Genomic DNA, 21,241 nt, shown 5'->3' on the forward strand with positions numbered 1-21,241 from the left:
TGCCCTATACATTTTGTGCATGTAGCTCTAATGCAAAAAAAATTTCCAAATTAAATTTTAGGGAAGCTGAGTAAAAGTTAAACAGGCTTCTTTACTGTAAAACACTGTAGAGCTTTTAATATGTTAACATGAATTGTTAATTTTCAAGAGATATGTAGCTTTTCAAAAACAAAACCCTGCCTACAGGATGTTTCTATATCTGAACACCTACTGATGTCTTGTAGGGAACCCTGTTCCACTAAACACAGCATAAATACTTCCTTACCATGCACTGTAGGAGAAGGACTCCTTGTAGGCTGAAGAAAGGGGTCACTGGAAGCACTGGCTGTGTTCAAAAAAGAACCCAGCAAATCTTGACCTGATGGTTTAGAAGGTGCTCCAAATGGGTCAAAGGTGGCACCTAGAAAACAGGAAAAAGGTGTTTCTTTGTCCTATGGGTTCACTCATTCAATAAATATTGGACAGCTGTCACTCTTACAAGGCCCTAGCCAAATACTTGAAAAGTCAGGATGATGCCTGCCTCATGAGCTGCTCCACAGGCCCATCTTATCCTTAAAACTTCCTTCAAGGTTAACAATGAAGCCCAAGGATTTCTGACTACATGTGAATAACCTTTGAGGACAAAGGAGAACTCCTGATTTACCTGTAGGATGATCCATAAACTCTATAAACAAGGGCCCTGTGGGCCTTTGGGCATCTTAATAACATGAAATAAATCAAGCAAGTTTATAGATTAATAGATAAGTGGTGAAACCATGGCCTGAATCACAAGAGATGATCAATGAATGAACTGCGATCATGTTCAGTGAATTAGTGAACAAACGCCAGGCACGAGGAGCTTTGCTATTAAGGTGAACAGTAGAAAACCTCACTGACCAGGATTTGCTTAGTTTTGTGTTTTTAGAGGTCCTGGCACATTGAAAGTTAAAAAGAAAAGAAAAGGAGAGTGACAAAAACTGAGCTCTCATCACACCTTATGTTCTATGACACGAAATGCTTTCAAAACATTGCTTGCTTACAACTTGCTAGAAACTAGGAGCAGATGTAGTAAAATGCAAAAAAGTTTGTGAATGAACCAAGAAAACTACAACAAAGTGGCACCTGAGGTTTCCAGCAACAACACAATAATAGTATTTTTAAATTTTATTTATTTATTTTGAGTATGTTCGATCTTCATTGCTGTGCAGGCTTTTCTCTCGTTATGGTGCCTGGGCTTCTCATTACAGGGGCTGCACTTGTTGTGGAGGGCACGTGGGCTTCAACAGTTGCAGCGTATGGGCTCAGCAGTTGCGATTCCTGGGCTCTAGAGCACAGGCTCAACAGCTGTGACACACGGGCTTAGTTGCTTTGTGGCATGTGTGATCTTCCCAGACCGGGGATCAAACCCACGTCTCCTGCATTGGCAGGAGAATTTGTAACCACTGAGCCATCAGGGAAGCCCAACAATGCAGTAACTTAATATTGCATCATTTCGCTAGGGTTCATGTTGCCTTTCATAAAGAGTACATCAGCTGATCCTGTCAGCTGTCAGAAAGAAGTGATAGCATTTTTATTCTACAGACAATAAAACTGAGGTTCAGAGAGCCGAGTTTCTTGCCCAATATCAAGTAAATGATAAGACTGGACTCATGTTCAAGTTTTCGGACTTCAAATTCCAGGAATTTCCCAAAGGCATCTCACATTCTTCACAGACGTGAGATAAATGTGATGAAAATGACAGAGTGGCATATATATAACTGGGCTTTAATTTTGCATTAATGGGCAAGGGAATTAGCTTCCTATAATGAGATGTCACTTCCTAATTTGTAGGTATCAAGCTAATGGCTTACTGCTTCCTGGAGTAGGAGTGACCTATTCTAGGAATAGATAACTACAGTCAAATGAGTTAATGAATAAACCCCATTCTCAAAACCCAGGGAGGGATATGATTTAATATGTGTTCAGCTACAACTTCATTTGGCATAATGCTCTCCTAATGTCTGCTGGGCAGTAGATTAGCCTTACATAGCAGCAATGAATCAACTATACATCAGGCACTCTATTACATGACGTGTGTCATTTAGCTCATTTAATACTAACCAAACTTTATCCCTTCTATAAAATAAGAATACTGAGATTTATAGAATACCTGCAAGTGGACACCTAACTTTGACGTCCACCAGTAGAGAATGCTAAAATCTTCTCACTATTACTTGGTACACTTTTAATACTAACCTATGTTAAATTAGGCTTCCCTGGTGGCTCAGATGTTAAAGAGTCTGCCTGCAAACGTCAAAAAATTGTAGATGGCCAGCCACAAGGGTTGAGTCTGTGGCAATGAGCGGAGTGAAGCTGACTGAGCCTCATGGGGCTCAAACTCTATATCTGGCACCAACTGCTCCAGTCCATCAGCTGTGCTGCTGGCAGGAGTCCCTTAAATATATCTTAAATTAATTAAGTGCTTCTCTGCACAGCAAAAATGTATTCAGAAAACTACAGTTCCAAGAAGGCATTACAGGAAAACTGAGGGAAAGCTCGGGAGTCAAATGGCCTAGTTTTGGGCCCGGAGACTCGCTATATAAAAGAACATTACTAATTTGACTCTAAGCCTCTGTTTCCTCCACTAGAAAATGCAGATAACAATAGCACCTTATTTACTGTGTTTTTATAAAGACTGAATTCATGGCTGGTGTTAAATTCCATGTTTGGCAAATGGTGAGTACCCCACAAATAGTTCCTGTTATTATTAATAACAATTCATCAATCTACACCTCCAAGCAGAAATAAGTAAAGCAGCTGAGGGACTGAAGCCTTAAAAAAAAAGTAAGGGTGGTGAACTCAAATATTCTTCCTTAGACTGTCCTACCAAAATGGACAGTATTTCTATTTCCTCTTGTGGTTCCCACTGACATGAAGATACAGACCTTCTGGAGACTTTTAGGGAGATCAGAAAAGTCTAGATTATGAGGAAAGTTTGATTCCACCTGCTTGGCCCAAAAGTTATAATTCAACACTGAGAGGTACAGCACAATATGGAAACAATTACCTTCTCCTACTCTCAGTGTTGGAGATGCAGAGGTGGAGGTGGCAGATCGGCGTGGTGTGGACTGGGTGGATGTAGGTCCACTCGGGTGAAACACGTCGTCCACCCCTGACTGTCCAGACTGGACGGGACCAGCTGCACCTCCGCCCCCGAACAGGTCACTCAGAAGTTCGGAATTGGAGGGAGGAGCCGCCGGCGAAGAGAAGTTCTTACTCACTGCTGACCCTTCTAGACCCAGAAGATCCACATCCTCAGGGGGTGCAGGGGCCGCTGGCTCCTGCTGCTTTTTGCTGGGCTTCCTGGCTGCGTGAGGTTTGTCACCATTGGCATTGCCATGTGGGCTGGACAGCGTCAGAAGCTCATCATCTGACTGCTCACTCTCCTGATTCACTAGGGCAGCGTGGTCCTCCTCGCAGAATGACTTCTCTGATTTCTGATCTAAGGAAGGCCAGTATTCCACAAACAGTCAGTCACCAGCTTTTTGTTAGAGTGCTTTTTGTTAAGAGTCTACACACTTAACTTCAGAAAGAGAGAGAAAGCAGCCTGGAAAAAACAATGCTTTTAGACTCTTACTGATGGAAAACTTGATGTATTTCACATAACATTCAATTACTATCTGATGAGCATTTGAGAGGAATATAGCCTAGGCGTGAAGACCAAAAACTCTAGAATCAGCCCAAGTTTGAATCTCATCTCTGCTACTTACTGGCTCTGTGCTGAGAAAGTGGCTTTACTTCTCTGTGCCTTGGTTTTTCCCTCTGCAAAATGGGAGTAGTAAATAGAACCTAGCTCCCATTGAGTGTTGTGAAAATTACATGAGATTCGATATGGAAAGTGCTCAGATCAATAGTAAGTAGTACTTAAGTGGTTTTTCTTATTTTTAAAATAACTACTATCACCATCCTCTTTTTCCTTCCAGCACTATGCTAGATGCTTTGAAAAAAACAAAACATCATTTCCTAGTCCTTGCTGCCTCCTCTCATGGTCTTTTTCTTCTTCAAATGACCTGCAGCCAAAAGCAGGGCCTTTCTCCCAGTCTGGAGCAGAAGTGAACCCCATGCCTAATAAGTGACCAGAGGGAATGGCTCTCGTGTAAGGATGGCCCTTACACCAACTGGGAGGAGCTACTTTCAGCAGGAAAGATTTCCAGCAGGAAATTCCTTTCTTCTGGGGAAGGAATGGAGAGGCTGGTGAGTGACATTCCAGGCCCTCCATGGTACAGATGGCCCTATGGAACTTCATCTACTGGCAGGTAGATCCCTGTTCCAAACCAAGTGCAGATCCACATCCCTCCTCCCCAGTTCTGAAATGCAAAAAGCTGTGAAAAACTAAAGGTTTCCCTACATTTGTGGGAAAATCTGACTAGAACTGATGTGAAAGTTACTTATAAATGTCTTCATTGATTTCACTCAGGGCTATGAGTTATGTTTCACTGCAGACATTTTTTTTCTTTTTATTTTTTTATTGAAGGATAATTGCTTTACAGAATTTTGTTGTTTTCTGTCAAACTTCAACATGTATCAGCCATAGGTATACATATATCCCCTCCCTTTTGAACCTCCCTCCCATCTCCCTCCCCATCCCACCCCTCTAGGTTGATACAGAGCCTGTTTGAGTTTCCTGAGCCATACAGCAAATTCCCATTGGCTATCTATTTTACATATGGTAATATAAGTTTCCATGTTACTCTTTCCATACATCTCACCCTCTCCTCCTCTCTCTCCATGTCCATAAGTCTATTCTCTATGTCTGTTTCTCCACTGCTGCCCTGTAAATAAATTCTTCAGTACCATTTTTCTAGATTCTGTACATGTGCATTAGAATATGATATTTATCTTTCTGACTCACTTCACTCTGTATAATAGGTTCTAGGTTCAACCACCTCATCAGAACTGACTCAAATGGGTTCCTTTTTATGGCCTGAGTAATATTCCATTGTGTATATGTACCACAAATTCTTTATCCATTCATCTGTTGATGGGCATCTAGGTTGCTTCCATGTTCTAGCTATTGTAAATAGTGCTGCAATGAACATTAGGATACATGCATCTTTTCAATTTTGGTTTCCTCAGGGTATATGCCTAGGAGTGGAATTTCTGGGTCATATGGTGGGTTTATTCCTAGTTTTTTAAGGAATCTCCATACCATCTTCCACAGTAGCTGTATCAATCTACATTCCCATTAACAGTGCAAGAGCATTCCTTCTCCATACCCTCTCCAGCATCTATTGTTTGTAGACTTTTTGATGATGGCCATTCTGACTGGTGTGAGGCAATATCTCATTGTAGTTTTGATTTGCATTTCTCTAATAATGAATGATGTTGAGCATCTTTTCATGTGTTTGTTAGCCATCTGTATGGCTTCTTTGGAGAAATGTCTGTTTAGATCTTTTTCCCACTTTTTAATTGGGTTGTTTTTCTGGCATGAACTGCATGTATATTTTGGAAATTAATCCTATGTCAGTTGTTTCATTTGCTGTTATTTTCTCCCATTCTGAGAGCTGTCTTTTCACCTTGCTTATAATTTCCTTTGCTGTTCTAAAGTTTTTCAGTTTAATCAGGTCCCACTTATTTACTTCTGTTTTTATTTCCATTACTCTAGGAGGTGGGTCATAGAGGATCTTGCTTTGACTTATGTCATCCAGTGTTCTGCGTATGTTTTCCTCCTAAGAGTTTTATAGTTTCTGGTCTTACATTTAGGTCTTTAATCTTTTTTATCTTTGTGTATGGTGTTAGGAAGTGTTCTAATTTCATTCTTTTACATGTAGCTGTCCAGTTTCCCCAGCACCATTTATTGAAAAGGCTGTCTTTGTCCCATTGTATATTCCTACCTCCTTTGTCAAAAATAAGGTACCCATAAGTGCATGGGTTTATTTCTGGGCTTTCTATCTTGTTCCATTGGTTTATATTTCTGTTTTTGTGCCAGTACCATACTGTCTTGATGACTGTAAGTTTGTAGTATAATCTGAAGTCAAGAAGGTTGATTCCTCCAGCTCCATTCTTCTTTCTCAAGACTACTTTGGCTATTTGGGGTCTTTCGTGTTTCCATGTGAATGGTGAAATTTTTTGTTCCAGTTCTGTGAAAAATACCATTGGTAATTTGATAGGGATTACATTGAATCTGTAGTTTGCATTTGGATGTATAGTCATTTTCACAATATTGATTCTTCCTACCCAGGAACATGGAATATCTCTCCATCTGTTTATATCATCTTTGATTTCTTTCATTAGTGTCTTATAATTTTCTGTGTATAGCTCTTTTGTCTCCTTAGGTAAGTTTAATCCTAGATATTTAATTCTTTTTGTTGTAATGGTGAATGGGATTGATTCCTTAATTTACTCTTTCTGATTTTTCATTGTTAGTATATAGAAATACAAGTGATTTCTGTGTATTGATTTTGTATCCTGCAACTTTGCTAAATTCACTGATTAGCTCTAGTAATTTTCTGATACTATCTTTAAGGGTTTCTATGTACAGTATCATGTCATCTGCAAACAGTGAGACTTCACTTCTTTTCTGATCTGGATTCCTTTTATTTCTTTTTCTTCTCTGATTGTGGTAGCTAGGACTTGAATAATAGTGGTGAAAGTGGACACCCTTGTCTTGTTTCTGATCTTAGGGGGAATGCTTTCAGTTTCCCAACATTGAGAATAATGTTTGCTGTAGGTTCATCATATATGCCCTTTACTATGTTGAGGTAGGTTCCTTCTATGCCCATTTTTTGAAGAGTTTAAACCATAAATGGGTGCTGAATTTTGTCAAAGGCTTTTTCTGCATTTATTGAGATTATCACATGATTTTTATCTTTCAATTTGTTAATATGGTATAGAGTCCTTGCATTCTTGGAATAACTCAACTTGATCACAGTGTATGAGCTTTGTGATATGTTACTGAATTCTGTTTGCTAAAATTTTGTTGAGGATTTTTGCATCTATGTTCTTCAGTGATATTGGCCTGTAGTTTTCATCTTTTGTGTTGTCTTTGTCTGGTTTTGGTATCAGGGTGATGGCAGCCTTGTAGAATGAGTTTGGAAGTGTTCTTTCCTCTGCAATTTTTTGTAAGAGTTTTAGAAGGATAGGCATTAGCTATTCTCTAAATATTTGATAGAATCTTCCTGTGAAGCCATCTGGTCCTGGGCTCTTGTTTTTTGGGAGATATTTGATCACAGCTTCAATTTCTGTGCTTATAATTGTGTTGTTCATAATTTCTATTTCTTCCTGGTTCAGTCTTGGAAGATTGAACTTTTCTAATAATCTGTCCATTTCTTCCAGGTTATCCATTTTATTGCCATATAGTTGTTAATAATAGTCTCTTCTAATCCTTTGTATTTCTGCATTGTCTGTTGTAACCTCTCCTTTTTTATTTCTAATTTTGTTGATTTGATTCTTTTCCTTTTTTTTTTTTTTTGATGAATCTGGCTAAAGGTTTGCTAATTTTGTTTATCTTCTCAAAGAACTAGCTTTTGGTTTTATTAATCTTTACTATTGTTTCTTTCATTTCTTTTTCATTTATTTCTGCTCAGATCTTTATGATTTCTTTCCTTCTACTAAGTTTTTTGGGGTTTTGTTCTTCCTTTTCCAGCTGTTTTAGGTGTAAAGTTAGGTTGTCTATTCGATGTGCTTCTTATTTCTTGAGGTAGGATTGTATTGCTATAAACTTCCCTCTTAGAACTGGTTTTGCTGCATCCCACAGGTTTTGAGTTGTTGTGTTTTCATTGTCATTTGTATCATGAAATTTTTATTTCTTTTTTGATTTCTTCAGTAACCTGTTGGTTATTTAGAAATGTGTTGTTTAATTTCCATGTGTTTGTGTTTCTTACAGCTTTTTTTCTTATAATTGATATCTAGTCTCATAGCTCTGTGATTGGAGAAGATGCTTGCTATGATTTCAATTTTTTTTAATTAATTGAGGTTTGATTTGGGACCCAAGATGTGGTCTATCCTGGAGAATGTTCCATGTGCACTTGAGAAGAAGGTGTATTCTTCTGCATTTGGATGCAAATGTCCTGAAGATATCAATGAGATCCATCTCATCTAATGTGTCATTTAAGACTTGTGTTCCTTATTAATTTTCTGTTTTGATAATCTGTTCATGGGTGTGAGTGGAGTGTTAAAGTCTCCTACTATTATTGTTACTGTCAATTTCTCCTTTATGTCTGTTACTATTTGTCTTATGTATTGAGGTGCTCCTATGTTGGGTGCATAGATATTTACAATCATTGTGTCTTCCTCTTGTATTGATCCCTTGATCATTACAGAATGTCCTTCCTTATTTCTTGTAATATTCTTTATATTAAGGTCTATTTTTTTGGATAGGAGGATTGCTACTCCAGCTTTCTTTTGCTTCCCATTTGCATGGAATATATTTTTCTTTCCTCTCACTTTCAGTCTATACATGTCTTTAGGTCTGAAGTAGGTTTCTTGTAGACAGCATATATAGGGGTCTTGTTTTTGTATCCATTCAGCCAGTCTGTGTCTTTTTGTTGGAGCATTTAATCCATTTACATTTAAAGTAATTATCATGTTCCTATTGCCATTCTCTTGATTGTTTGGGGTTGATTTGTAGATCCTTTTTCTTCTCTTGTATTTCTTGACTATGTAAGTCCCTTTAACATTTGTTGTAAAGCTGGTTTGGTGGTACTGAATTCTCTTAACTTTGACTTGTCTGAAAAGCTTTTTATTTCTCCATCAATTTTGAATGAGATCCTTGCCGGGTATAGTAATCTTGATTGTAGATTTTTCCCTTTCAGTACTTTAAATATATCCTGCTATTCCCTTCTGGCCTGCAGAGTTTCTGCTGAAAGATCAACTGTTAAGTGTATGGGGTTTCCCCTGTATGTTACTTGTTGCTTCTTCCTTGCTGCTTTTAATATTCTTTGTGTTTAGTCTTGCTAGTTTGATTAGTATATGTCTTGGCATGTTTCTTCTTGGGTTTATCCTGTATGGGACTCATTGTGCCTCTTAGACTTGATTGACTATTTCCTTTTCCATGTTGGGGAAATTTTCAACTATAATCTCTTCAAAATTTTTACCTTATTCTGCTCTTCAGAAGTTATTTCCACCATTTTATCTTCCAGCTCACTGATTCGTTCTTCTGTTTCAGATATTCTGCTATTGATTCCTTCTAGAGTTTTTTAATTTCAGTAATTGTGTTGTTTGTCTCTGGATGTTTATTCTTTAATTCTCCTAGGTCTTTGTTAATTGATTCCTGCATTTTCTCCATTCTGTTTTCAAGTTTTTGATCATTTTTACTATCATTATTCTGCATTCTTTTTCATGTAGTTTGCTTATTTCCTCTTCATTTATTTGGACTTCTGTATTTCTAGTTTGTTCCTTCCTTTGCATAATATTTCTCTCCCTTCTCATTACTTTTTTAACTTATTGTGTTTGAGGTCTCCTTTTCCCAGGCTTGAAGGAAAGTTGAATTCTTTCCTTGAAGAAGGTTGAATTCTTTCTTCCTTTTTGTTTCTGCCCTCCTAAGGTTGGTCCAGTGGTCTGTGTAAGCTTCATATAGGGTGAGAATTGTGCTGAGTTTTTGTTTGTTTGTTTTTCCTCTGATGGGCAAAGCTGAGTGAGGTGGTAATTCTGTCTGCTGATTATTGGGTTTGTATTTTTGTCTTTTTGTTGTTTAGGTGAGGCATCCTGCACAGGGTACTACTGGTGGTTGGGTGATGCCAGGCCTTGTATTCAAGTAGTTTCCTTTGTGTGAATTCTCACTATTTGACACTCCCTAGGGTTAGTTCTCTGGTACTCTAGGTCTTGGAGTCAGTGCTCCCACTCCAAATGCTCAGGGCTTGATCTACAATGTTGCAAACTTTATGAGGGGCAGTGAGGCCAACAGAGAGTACCAGGACCTCAGTATTTGACTTTTCTACTTTCTGATGTTTCACCTGCCCAAATTTCACAATACAGCCATTTCCTCACAAACCAGAAGGGAAGATCCTTGAGGACTGGGGATATCCTTGTTTCTCTAGCCCCTATTACAATGCCTGGTCCATTGCAAAAGCTCAATGTGTGATCTGGTCTGCCTAAAGCCGGGACACCTACAGCAGCAACTTCTTCCAGCCCCTCACTGCAGACATTTTAACATATTTAATGACATGCTGCTGTGTAGATACCCTCAGGGGTGCTAAGTAATACGCAGTTTATGTATCATATTGACTTTCTAACGTGCAGAAAATTCTGCATTCCTAAATCCATCTGGCTCTGTTCAGTTCAAAGACTGTGCATTTGTGCTAAACCTATTTTATAGCCTGATAAGAAGATTTCTCAAGTACTTACTAAAATAGCAGAGGAAAGTAAAAGTAAAGTTTTATTAAAAGCTCTTATGTGAAGAAGCAAGATGAAGGAGAAACCAAGAGGGGACTGGGAAATCTACCTGCTATACAGATTTCATTGGGTTTTCCCATTTTTTTAATTTTTTTGATCCCAATTCTCAGTAGAAAATTCTGAAAGAATCTAAAAAGGGTGGATATATGTACAACAGATTCACTTTATAGTACACCTGAAAACACCACAACATTGTAAATCAACTATTTTCCAATAAAAATTAAAAAAAAAAAAGAAAATTCTGAAAGTAAACCTTTCAATTCAAAGGAATTCTATAAACAACTTTTTCATCACACATGGAAAACTCTGTAGGCAATGGGAATAGTGTGTTATATTGACACGGAAAGGAAAGTCAACCAAGAGGATTTTAAGTACACTATCACCAGAGGCAGTTTCCTACCCCTTTCTTAAGAAAGTCCTTACCATGGAATTCCGCATTCAGTCTTGCAGTTAACCTCAGCAAACTCTAAAGCAAAGGGGTGCTGCTGCTAAGTCGCGTCAGTTGTGCCCAACTCTGTGCGACCCCATAGACGGCGGCCCACCAGGCTCCCCCGTCCCTGGGATTCTCCAGGCAAGAACACTGGAGTGGGTTTCCATTTCCTTCTCCAATGCATGAAAGTGAAAAGTGAAAGTGAAGTCGCTCAGTCGTGTCCAACTCCTAGCGACCCCATGGACTGCAGTGCACCAGGCTCCTCCGTCCATGGGATTTTCCAGGCAAGAGTACTGGAGTGGGGTGCCATTGCCTTCTCCCAAGCAAAGGGGTATCAATCAGAATACCAATGCTAATCTACTGGGAGCTGTCCAGAGTTTCACGTTGGGAAAGATTCTAAACATATCTCCAGGTTCTGCAAAAAAGGATATTGCAATCAAGTCCAACCTCTGTCAAGGTTTTTAAAGCAAGTAGCAGAGATATAAGAATCACAGGGACGGCAGAGCCTGGTGGGCTGCCGTCTATGGGGTCGCGCAGAGTCAGACATGACTGAATCGACTTAGCAGCAGCAGCAGCAGAGATATGTAGGTAGTGTTTGCCTTCCCTGCACCAGGGAAGCTCAGCTCTGCCCTGCTAGTGGTAAAGCCCTGGGCAGGGTGGAGGTGGGTGTTGCCAGATTTTTTATTTTTGGAGAATTTAGTTAAGGCCGTGAGATAGAGTTCTTTGCTAATTTTTTGTGTGTGTCAGCAGTAAATGGAGATCCTAGAAAATACCATGATTATTCATAAACCCAGTGCTGTGAGCCAAGACACTGCATAATAGAAAAGGTAGAATTCAGCTTAAAATGGTCTTTTGCATCAGTCTAATAGCATCCATGGAGTTCAGAGTAGGAAAGTTGCCTCATATGGAAAAGGAATGAGCAGGAAGAATGTGAAATAACATGTTAGATAGATGACTTCTAAGTGTTGTTTTTACTTTAGACTGTTTCAAGGACTAATCATTTTTATAGAAGAACCATGTGATTTAACCACCTAACCATGTAACTTAAAGAAATGCTTGGAAATAAATACCTTGCCAGCAGAGAGTGGAAAAGAAGCCACCTTGCCCAAAATGTCTGGGATTATCTGGAGGGATATCTATTGGAGCCTGTCCTGCAAGACAAAAGACATCAAGGAAACACAGGAAATAAATCAATGAGATAAATAACACAGAGGCTTCATTCTGAAAACTAAACCACTGGATGACTCATACCTCCTAAGACCAGAGTATCTTGCTGCTCCTGGTGAGAAGAGAAGAGGATGCTGGGGTTGACATCTTTTGTGCAGTAATGTTCCCACGGTGGGGTTAGCTCCATCACTTTGTCGTGAGGCTGTAGTTCTACATCCAGAGTTACCTGAAATAGCTGAGGATATTTTTCTGGTACATCACATGCATCCAACTCAGGCCTAAATAGGAATTTAGAAGAATAAGGTCAGTGAAAAACAATGGAACCAGTATGATGTTCAATGCAGAAACCATTGTAGATGGATTCTGAGGTTCACTCTGAGACTTATTTCTAAGGAAAAATCAACCATTACCACATAAGAGACTTTACTGTTCTGAGCCTCGGTTTCCTCATCAAGATAAAAGAGGAGAAGAATGCCTACTTATAGAATTTAGATACTACTGCTTGTGAAAGCATTCTAGATAGCAGGGCAGATATATCCTGACAGTGTACACTGGCATGTCCAAATCAGTTGTTAAAATAATGAAAAAGGCTCACAGCCACCATCCTGAGCTCCTGCATGTCTACTCCTAACCTGGCTCTAGCAACTCCCACGTATCACCCCAGTTTCAGCCACTCCCATGGGTCCTCTAGACTGCACTATAATACAGCAACTAATATCTGATGCAGAGGTCCCAGGGGATCCTGCTTCAGTGCTACAGCCAGGCATCCATTCAGATGGATCTTTGTTGATCCATTTCCTTCCCTGTTGCAAAACACAAAGAAATACACAGATGCAAAGGATGACCATATTGAAACTCTGTTCCTTCTCTGCTCACTTCTGTTCCCCTACAAGGTATTTCAGATCTTTTTATTTGAAGTCTGATCCATTTGTGTTTATAACAAATTATATCCAACTGAGAGTTGTAAAATGCAACCAGCCTCCAGTATGTTGCTAAGCCACAGGCACAGGATTTGGGTGAGGGGGAAGCTGTCACATGGGCACTAATTGCTGGCACTAACTGCCAGCATTTCACAGCTCCTTGGATTGAAAAGGCAGGTTGGTCCAAGTAGCACTCACTTGGTGAACTTTAAAACTGTTGTGTCCAGTGGAATGAATCCAGTATGAAACTGAAGCTGAAATATTTGAGTGTTGGTCACCTAAAAAATACAAAAGCAGCACATTACAATCAATCAGTGAAAAGGGAACCAGATCAAATGATTATATTTGGGGGAGTCATACATCATCAACTGCTTCTATATCTGCACTTTGAATTTTTAGTTTACTAGTTACTGTAAAGTTTACTATGAATATTAAACAACCTCATTTGGATCTAGCCCAGCTTCACTTCCAACCTCTCCTCTCCATAAACTCTTTTGTGGCAAGCCATTCCCTTATCCCTGAGACCCTATGTTCTTGTACCTTGCCATACTTTGACTCATCTCATTCCTTCTGTCCAGGATGCCCCTGTTCCAACCTGATGAACTTTCCTTCTGTCCTGGATGCCCCTGTTCCAACCTGATGAACTAATCCTTCAAGATCCACCTTCACATCTTCTGTAGCCTTTCTGAGCCACCACTGGATAGAATAAACTGCTACCTTTATGCCATCTCATCCCACCTCTATAATGGTAGTGGATACTCACACATGTGTTAATTTCCCCTGAACTCCTAAAAGGCAGTCTTACTTTTGTCAATCCTAAACCCCTAGGCAATGACTGCCATAGAACATGTACTTGGCAAATACTTGATGAACTAAAATACGAACATTTGCTCTGAACATTAGGGTGCATATATATTTTCAAATTAGTGTTTTCATTCTCTTCAGACAGATACCCAGGTGTGAAATTACAGGATCAGTTGGATAGTATCACTGACTCAATGAACATGAATTTGAGCAAACTCCAGGAGATAGTGAAGGACAAGGAAGCCTGACGTGCTGCAGTCCATGGCGTCACAAAGAGTCAGACACAACTTAGTGACTGAGCAACAACAACATGGTAGCTCTACTCTTCACTCGAGGGGGAGGGAAACGCTGTATTGCTTTTCATATTGCTGCAGCGACTTACACCCCCACCAACTGTGTATTAGGGTTCCCTTTCCTCCACATCACTGCCACAATAACACTTGATATTTCTTGTCTTTTTGACAATAGCCATTCTATTCTGATGGGTGTGAGGTGATATCTCAGCGTGGTTTTGATTTGCATTTCCCTGATGATTAGTGATGTTAAGCATCTTTTCATGAGTCTGTTGACCATCTGTATGTTTCTTTGGGGGAAAACAAAAATGTCTCTTTAGGTCTTGTGCCCATTTTTAAATTGGATTGTTTGTTTTCTTAATATTGAGTTCACAGCAGTATTATTCACAATAGATATGGAAGCAATCTGAGTGCCCATTGACAGATGAATGAATAATGTGATATATGTTAATCATATATAATAATAATAATGTGATATATGTTAGTCATATACATATATATGTGTATATATATACACACATACACATATATATATATTTATGTAGCATATATATACAACATATATGATTACTCAGCCATACAAAAATAATAAAATCTTGCCATTTGTAGCACCATGCACGGACCTGAAGGGTATTATGCTTAGTGAGATAAGTCAGACAGAGAAAGATAAATACTGTATGCTTTCACTTATATGTGGATTATAAAAAACAAAAAAAAATGAACAATAAAACAGAAACAGACTCACACACACATGGAACAAACCAGTGGCTGCCACAGGGGAGAAAGGTGAAATAGGTGAAGGAGACTAAGAGATACAAGTTGCCAGTTACAAAATAAAGTCACAAGAATGTAGTATATGGCACATGAGGGAGCATAGTCAATATTTTATAACAACTCTGTATGGTGTATACTCTATAAAAATAACAAATCACTATGCTGGACACTTGAAATAATATAACATTTTAAGTCAACTGCACTTCCATACATAATTTTTTTTAATGCAACTACTTGTAGCGTCATTTGTGATATCCCAACAGTGGCAATAACTCAGATGTTCACCAAATGATGAAGGGATGAATAAAAGCTATATCATCATAAAACGGAACATTGTCTGGCTATGTAAAGTACTGATACACCAAGGATGAACCTTGAAAACATTAGGCTAAGTGAAAGAAGCCAGCCACAAAAGAGCATACATTGTATGGTTCCATTTATATGAAATGTCTAAAATAGGCAAGTCCATAGAAATAGAAAGCGGATTCCTGGTTGCCTAGGGGATGGAAGAGGAGGAATGGACTGCTGCTAATTAGTGGCTACTAATATACATAGAGTTTCCTTTGTGGGTGATGAAAACGTTTGGGAATCAGACTGCAGTGCTGTACAACTCTTTGACAGTACTAAGAATAAGAGCACTGCATACTTCAAAAGGGTGAATTTTATGTTATATCAAATTTATTCCAATTGAAAAACTGAAAAAATGTAATTACTTAATCCCACGTTCTTAACAGAGATATCTCCTCTCACAGTGATCCAAACAGGGCACTGTAAAGAAAGACAGGTTGCTACGGAGCAAGATTTGCTCTTCAGCTTCAGGGCTGCCGTCTCCTGGCAACACTACCTGGGCTAGTCACAACTTCCAAGTCTTAGTTTTCTCCCTGGTAGAAAGAGGGCAATGGGCATAAGTATTTTTTTTGTTTTCTTTTTTTAATTGAAGTATAGGTGATTTAGAATGTTGTGTTAATTTCTGCTGCACAGCAAAGTGATTCAGTTATATATATATATATATGTATATGTATATTTTTATATATATATATGTATATGTATATTTATATATATATATATATACACACATTCTTTTTTATATTCTTTCCCATTACGGTTTATCACAGGGTATTGAATATAGTTCCCTGTGGTATTCAGTAGGACACTATTGTTTATCTATTTTATATACAATAGTTTGCATCTGTTAAGCGCAAACTCCCAATCCATCTTCTTCTCTCCCTTGACAACCACAAGTCTGTTCTCTCCATGAGTCTGTCTGTGTTTGGTGGATAAGCTCATTTGTATCATATTTTAGATTCCATATATGAGTGATGTGTGTGTGCATGCTAAGTCGCTTCAGTCATGTCTGACTCTTTGCGACTCTATCAACTGTAGCCCTCCAGGCTCCTCTCTGTCCACGGGATTCTCCAGGCAAGAATACTGGAGTGGGTTGCCATGCCCTCCTCCAGGGGATCTTCCTGACCCAGGGATTGAACCCGAGTCTCCTATGTCTCCTGCATTGGCAGGCGGGTTCTTTACCACTGGTGCCACCTGGGAAGCCCAAATAAGTGACAGCACATGGCATTTGTCTTTCTCTTTCTGACTTACTTTATTTAGTATGATAATCTCTAATTCCATCCATGTTGCTGCAAATGGCATTATTTGATGGTTTTTATCTGAATGATACTCCATTGTATGTATGTATATATGCACATACAACATCTTCTTCATCCATTCATCTATTGATGGACATATATGTCATTTCCGTAAGTAATCTTTAAATGTTTTTTCTAACTCTAAAACCAGAAGTTATTCAAGCCCAATGTGATACAGAAAAAAATACTGAAATGCTCCTGTTAAAGGGTCAGCTGAGCTTAAGTCATGATTCTTTCTGAAACCATACCTTAGCCTGTAGCCGGCTTCCAATTGTTGACCTCAAGTGATACATGGAAACAACCACATCTCCTTGCACAGTGATGCTCAAAGGAATGAAGATTTTTCCATCTTGGACACGGTATTCCCTTTAAACAGAGACAAAAAATACTGAAAGAGAGTCTAATTTGGCACAATAACATAGATTTACAGGTATAGTCCTCTGTGACTCTGGTCAAAGCATCTGTTTGTGCAGGCCTGAACCCAGGAACTATTTCCTAACTTAAGCACAGTTAGGAGCACAGTCTATGCCAACTGGATGCAAATTGGTTCTGCCACGAGATGCCACTGGTCTTCTGCCAGGTCCTCCCTCTCCATCCCATCCTGATTTCTAGATCAATCAATTGCCCATTAGCAGAAATCACTCTCTTCAAATATGGGTAGTCTTAACATATTTACCTTTCCCTAATTGTAAATTTATGGTAAGAACAGAGAGAGAGAACAAAAACTTCAATGGAGATCAATATAGAAACAGCAGTGAAATACTCTGTGAAGGTCTTGAATAGCAATCTTGAAATTCAATCTATTCCAAATTAACTTCATTTTCTGTTATCATACAGTCTCTTTTCTCCACATCCCCTACCACCTTCCACTGGCACCCGCTCTTTATAATAGTTTCTGAAACATTTTAGTTACATCACCATCCACCTAGTTGCTCACATAGAAACCTCATTCATTTCCAATTCCTCCATTAGCCTCACCAATTCTTATCAAGGTCATCTCCTTCTTAAATGTCCAGGCCTTCTGCCCACACCACTTTCTTAACCCTCATTATAACTCATGTGAGTCCCTTAGCTTGTATCACCACTTGAAGGGGCTACAGCATCCCTTGATTTCACTGTGCTTTTCTATGATTACCACCTATGTTGAACGTTTTTTTAAATTACCAGCCACTTCACAATGATATAGTCCTCAAAGGAAGAATAGGATCCAACTTACACAGGAATGGAGCAGTTCACAAGGAGAAATGAAGAAAGGCATCATGACTTACTTCATTCGTTCAAAATCTGCACAGGTTGTATATATTTTGGTTTCTCCAATCAGTACATCACAGTAGGGGCGACATCCATTTCTCTGTTTGTTGAAAAAAGGAACTGGACTGACAGTGATCGACTTAATTGTGAGAGGCTTGAAGTGAGGGCGGTAGGGTTTGTCTGCTAGGAGGTCACACATGTAGCCCAGGTACCTAAAACACAAGACTGACATTCTGTTGGTGCCGACAACACCAGAAGAAATAAGCAATCGATTTGCTATAAAGTTTATTGTCATACGTTATTAACCTACAGTAAAAATTTACTGTGTTAGTCCCTTAAACATTAACTGGCAAAAAGAAATGTTGCCAATGATTTAGGAAAGCTTTTATCTAATGACACTGCTGCACTTCCCTCCAAATATCTTATAGTGAGATATTTATTAAATAAAAAAAGTTTATGGGAGCTTTACACTTTACTCAATATTTGATCTAGCAGATTATATTTGTTATCAGCTGAAGGCTGGCTTTGGGGGAAAAGTCAGAATTTATCATCAGAAGCAATTTTTTTAGTCTTTTGGCCATACTGCATGACATGTGGGATCTTATTCCCCTACCCGGGATCGAACCTATGCCTCCTGCACTGGAGGCAGGGAGTCTTAACCAGTGAACCACCAGGGATGTCTCCAGAAGCAATTTTTAATCCAAAAGGAAGCAAGAAGATACAATATAAATAAGAGAAACAAGACACTCTGACTAAAGAGAAGATGATACGTCAGTTATTTAAAGATCTTTATCTTTTTTACAGACATGATACTAGTTAGACCATGCCTGCGCCAGGAGCTGACTTTACCTCCTGTGGGATGGTGAAAGTCCAATTCCTGGTCGCTTTGCGTAGAGCAATCGAACGGCTGGGCCAGGAGTAGAGTAGAGATTACAGAAAATGAACATAGCACCAACCAGAATCGATGATGCTGCCCGTCCATCCTATCAAAGAAAATGTATAAACTTGTCACAAATATGGGCCAGTCAGGCAACTCAGCACCTGCAGTGCGATTAAAAGAGACATGTCAGGGTGGGAAGTCTGGGGGGGGGGGTGTGGGATGCGGAGGAGAGAAAACCTAATTGGAGGTACTCATCCATTCAAAATTGTTCACTTGAAAACAAAAATCTGTTCCAATTATTTAAATCACAAAGCAGCAAGGGAAGGCTTGTTCTTAGGATATGACTGACTCTGCTAACCTAAGAAACCCAGCAATATAAATTTGATTTGTACTTACTTACTGAAAAATAATCTAGTCTTCAAAATAACTTTGGACCAGAAGGATGAGAACAGTTAAGGTCTCTCAGTTTAGGGTGAAGGTAAAGAGTTCTCAGGTTAGGCAAATACTGCTTTTTGGACTATGCCTTGTGTACATTTTATCCAAAGTATGTTCTCAGATTGATATAAAATAAAGAAGTTTCACATGATTCAACCATGTTCGGTAAAGGAATGCACACAGTAACATTCCTGACAGATGGTAAGCCAGCTTCTTCTAGAATACTTTTTAAGTGACAGGGATCATCCTGTTTCAGGAAGAACTCAAAGTTCTTCCTTATACTGAGTATGTTGAAGTTGCAAAGTATTCCACTCAATGATCCTCGTTCTTCCTTCTGTCAGGACAAAGAGGAAACCTACTCCTTTCTCCCAGGACAACCCTTCACATATTTGAAATACTCTCAATCAACTTTTCTATTTTGCAGGTTGAAAACACGCCTGATCTGTGATTGTTAATTTTACGTGTCAACTGATTGGGCTAAGAGATGCCCAGAGAACTGGTAAGACATTATTTCTGTGTGTGTCCGGGGGTTCAGCGGGGTGCGTTTCTGCAAGAGATCAGCATTGAATCAGTAGACTGAGTAGAGGTATATACCCTCACCGCGGTGGGCTGGCATCACTCAATCTACCAAGGGCCCAAACAGAACAAAAAGGCAAAGGAAGGAAGAATTTTCTTTGTCATCTTGAGCTGGGACCTCCATCTTCTGTTCTTGGACATCAGAACTCTTGGTTTTTGAGCCAACACCAGTGGCCTCCTCGGTTTTCGGGTCTTTGGACATAGACTAAATGTTACTACTCCCTTTCTTGATCCACCATCTTCCAGCAGGTGGACTGTGGGACTTCTAGGCTTCCAGAATCCCTTAAGCCAATTGCTATAATAAATCACCTCTTGCATATGTATCTCTATATCATCCCATCAGTTCTGAGAATCTTGACTACCACACCATTTCTTCAATTCTTCCTCATTTGATGTTTCATTTTAAGAGAGATCATCATTTGATGGACTTCCTCTGAACAGACTCCAGTTTAAAAACAACAGCCTTAAATGTGCTGCCCAGATGTGAAATGCAAGATATAAGATGTGTTCTGACCAAACTAGAGAGGAAATACCATTTTCCTTCATGTGGTAAGAATACTATGCTTTTATTAACATAGCCCCACACTAAACTAAATGCAAGCTAAATCATACCATAAGCTCTTATTGATCTTTCCATCCAGTAGAACTGTGAGCCCTTTTTCAGATGATGTGATAACAGATAAATACACTTAATCATTAAGAACCAGAATTCAGGACTTTACATTTATCCTGTATTTAATTTCACATTAGTGGTTTATATTAACCTGCAAAAACTTCTAAGATCCAGATTCATTATGTGACCTTCCTGGCCTGAGAAAGCTGATAAGCTTATCTCCACATTTTCAAAGTTGTTAATTAAAAGGACAACCAAATGCAACCTTTTCCTGGGAAGATGCTGATCCATTAATCACCCTTCTTTGGAAGAAATATTCAGCCAATTTTTAACTAAATGTATAACAATTTAGCCCAAATTTTTCCATCTTGAATATAAGAAATAGGAAAATATCTCTACTAATCTATTAGTCTTATTCCAAAAGTTCAGTTGCTTTGACATGTAGGTTTATAATGAATCAACATGGACTTCTTTATTCTAAGAGTTTAAAATTATCTATGCAAAAATTGTATTAGAATTTCACCTTGAATCACCATCAGGCTCACCAGTCTGTAACTTTTCAAGATCAACTCCTCTGTCTTTTGAGGAAAAAACCTCCTTTCCTTGCCTGCCTGGCACTCTTTTTCCTGTTTCCTGATAACATATAAGGAACCCGTATTTTCTTCTCCAAGTGCTTTAAGCATTCTGTCACATAATTTAAGTCTAGAGAGAGGATTATTGTTAAGTACTGTGATGGGATTTTACTATCTCACTACCTCTCAGCTTTGTCTTAATTATCATTGTCCCTCCCTTTCTAGCTTGACATCTGTTCCCCTGAGGAAGGAACAGAATAAAGGATTAACCGTTTTACTGTGTGCCTCAAGCATTTGTAGCTGTCCTTACTCCAAGGACAGTTTTTTTAAAAGACATACTTCTCAATCTTAATTCTAGAATTTTAGAATTTAGTCTTCCTGACACTCTTTTAACAGGTTCATGGCTTTTAGATATGTGTTCGCTCCCTTTATCTGCTATCCAGGTCTTTTAAAAGTTTTATTCATTTTTTTTTTAATTAAAAGACGAATATATGCTTTTAAATTTTATTTATTTATTTATTTTTGACTGTGCT

At 38.8% G+C, this 21,241-nt stretch overlaps 1 protein-coding gene across 5 annotated transcripts in view; it reads right to left on the minus strand.

Annotated features, from left to right (window-relative positions):
• DNAJC6 (DnaJ heat shock protein family (Hsp40) member C6) overlaps positions 1-21,241 on the minus strand; it is a 175,660-nt gene that overhangs the window by 23,044 nt on the left and 131,375 nt on the right. For all 5 annotated transcript variants that reach the window (XM_006058915.3, XM_006058917.3, XM_044944890.1 and 2 more), the window contains 8 exons: positions 18,482-18,615; positions 17,650-17,844; positions 16,630-16,747; positions 13,066-13,145; positions 12,032-12,225; positions 11,851-11,931; positions 3,026-3,460; positions 266-400 (listed from right to left, as the gene is read on the minus strand). In XM_006058915.3, the coding sequence (XP_006058977.2) occupies positions 266-400; positions 3,026-3,460; positions 11,851-11,931; positions 12,032-12,225; positions 13,066-13,145; positions 16,630-16,747; positions 17,650-17,844; positions 18,482-18,615 (1,372 nt within the window). The remainder of the gene's footprint in view (positions 1-265; positions 401-3,025; positions 3,461-11,850; positions 11,932-12,031; positions 12,226-13,065; positions 13,146-16,629; positions 16,748-17,649; positions 17,845-18,481; positions 18,616-21,241) is intronic.

This window comes from Bubalus bubalis, chromosome 6, assembly GCF_019923935.1.
Source record: "Bubalus bubalis isolate 160015118507 breed Murrah chromosome 6, NDDB_SH_1, whole genome shotgun sequence".
NCBI lineage: Eukaryota > Metazoa > Chordata > Mammalia > Artiodactyla > Bovidae > Bubalus > Bubalus bubalis.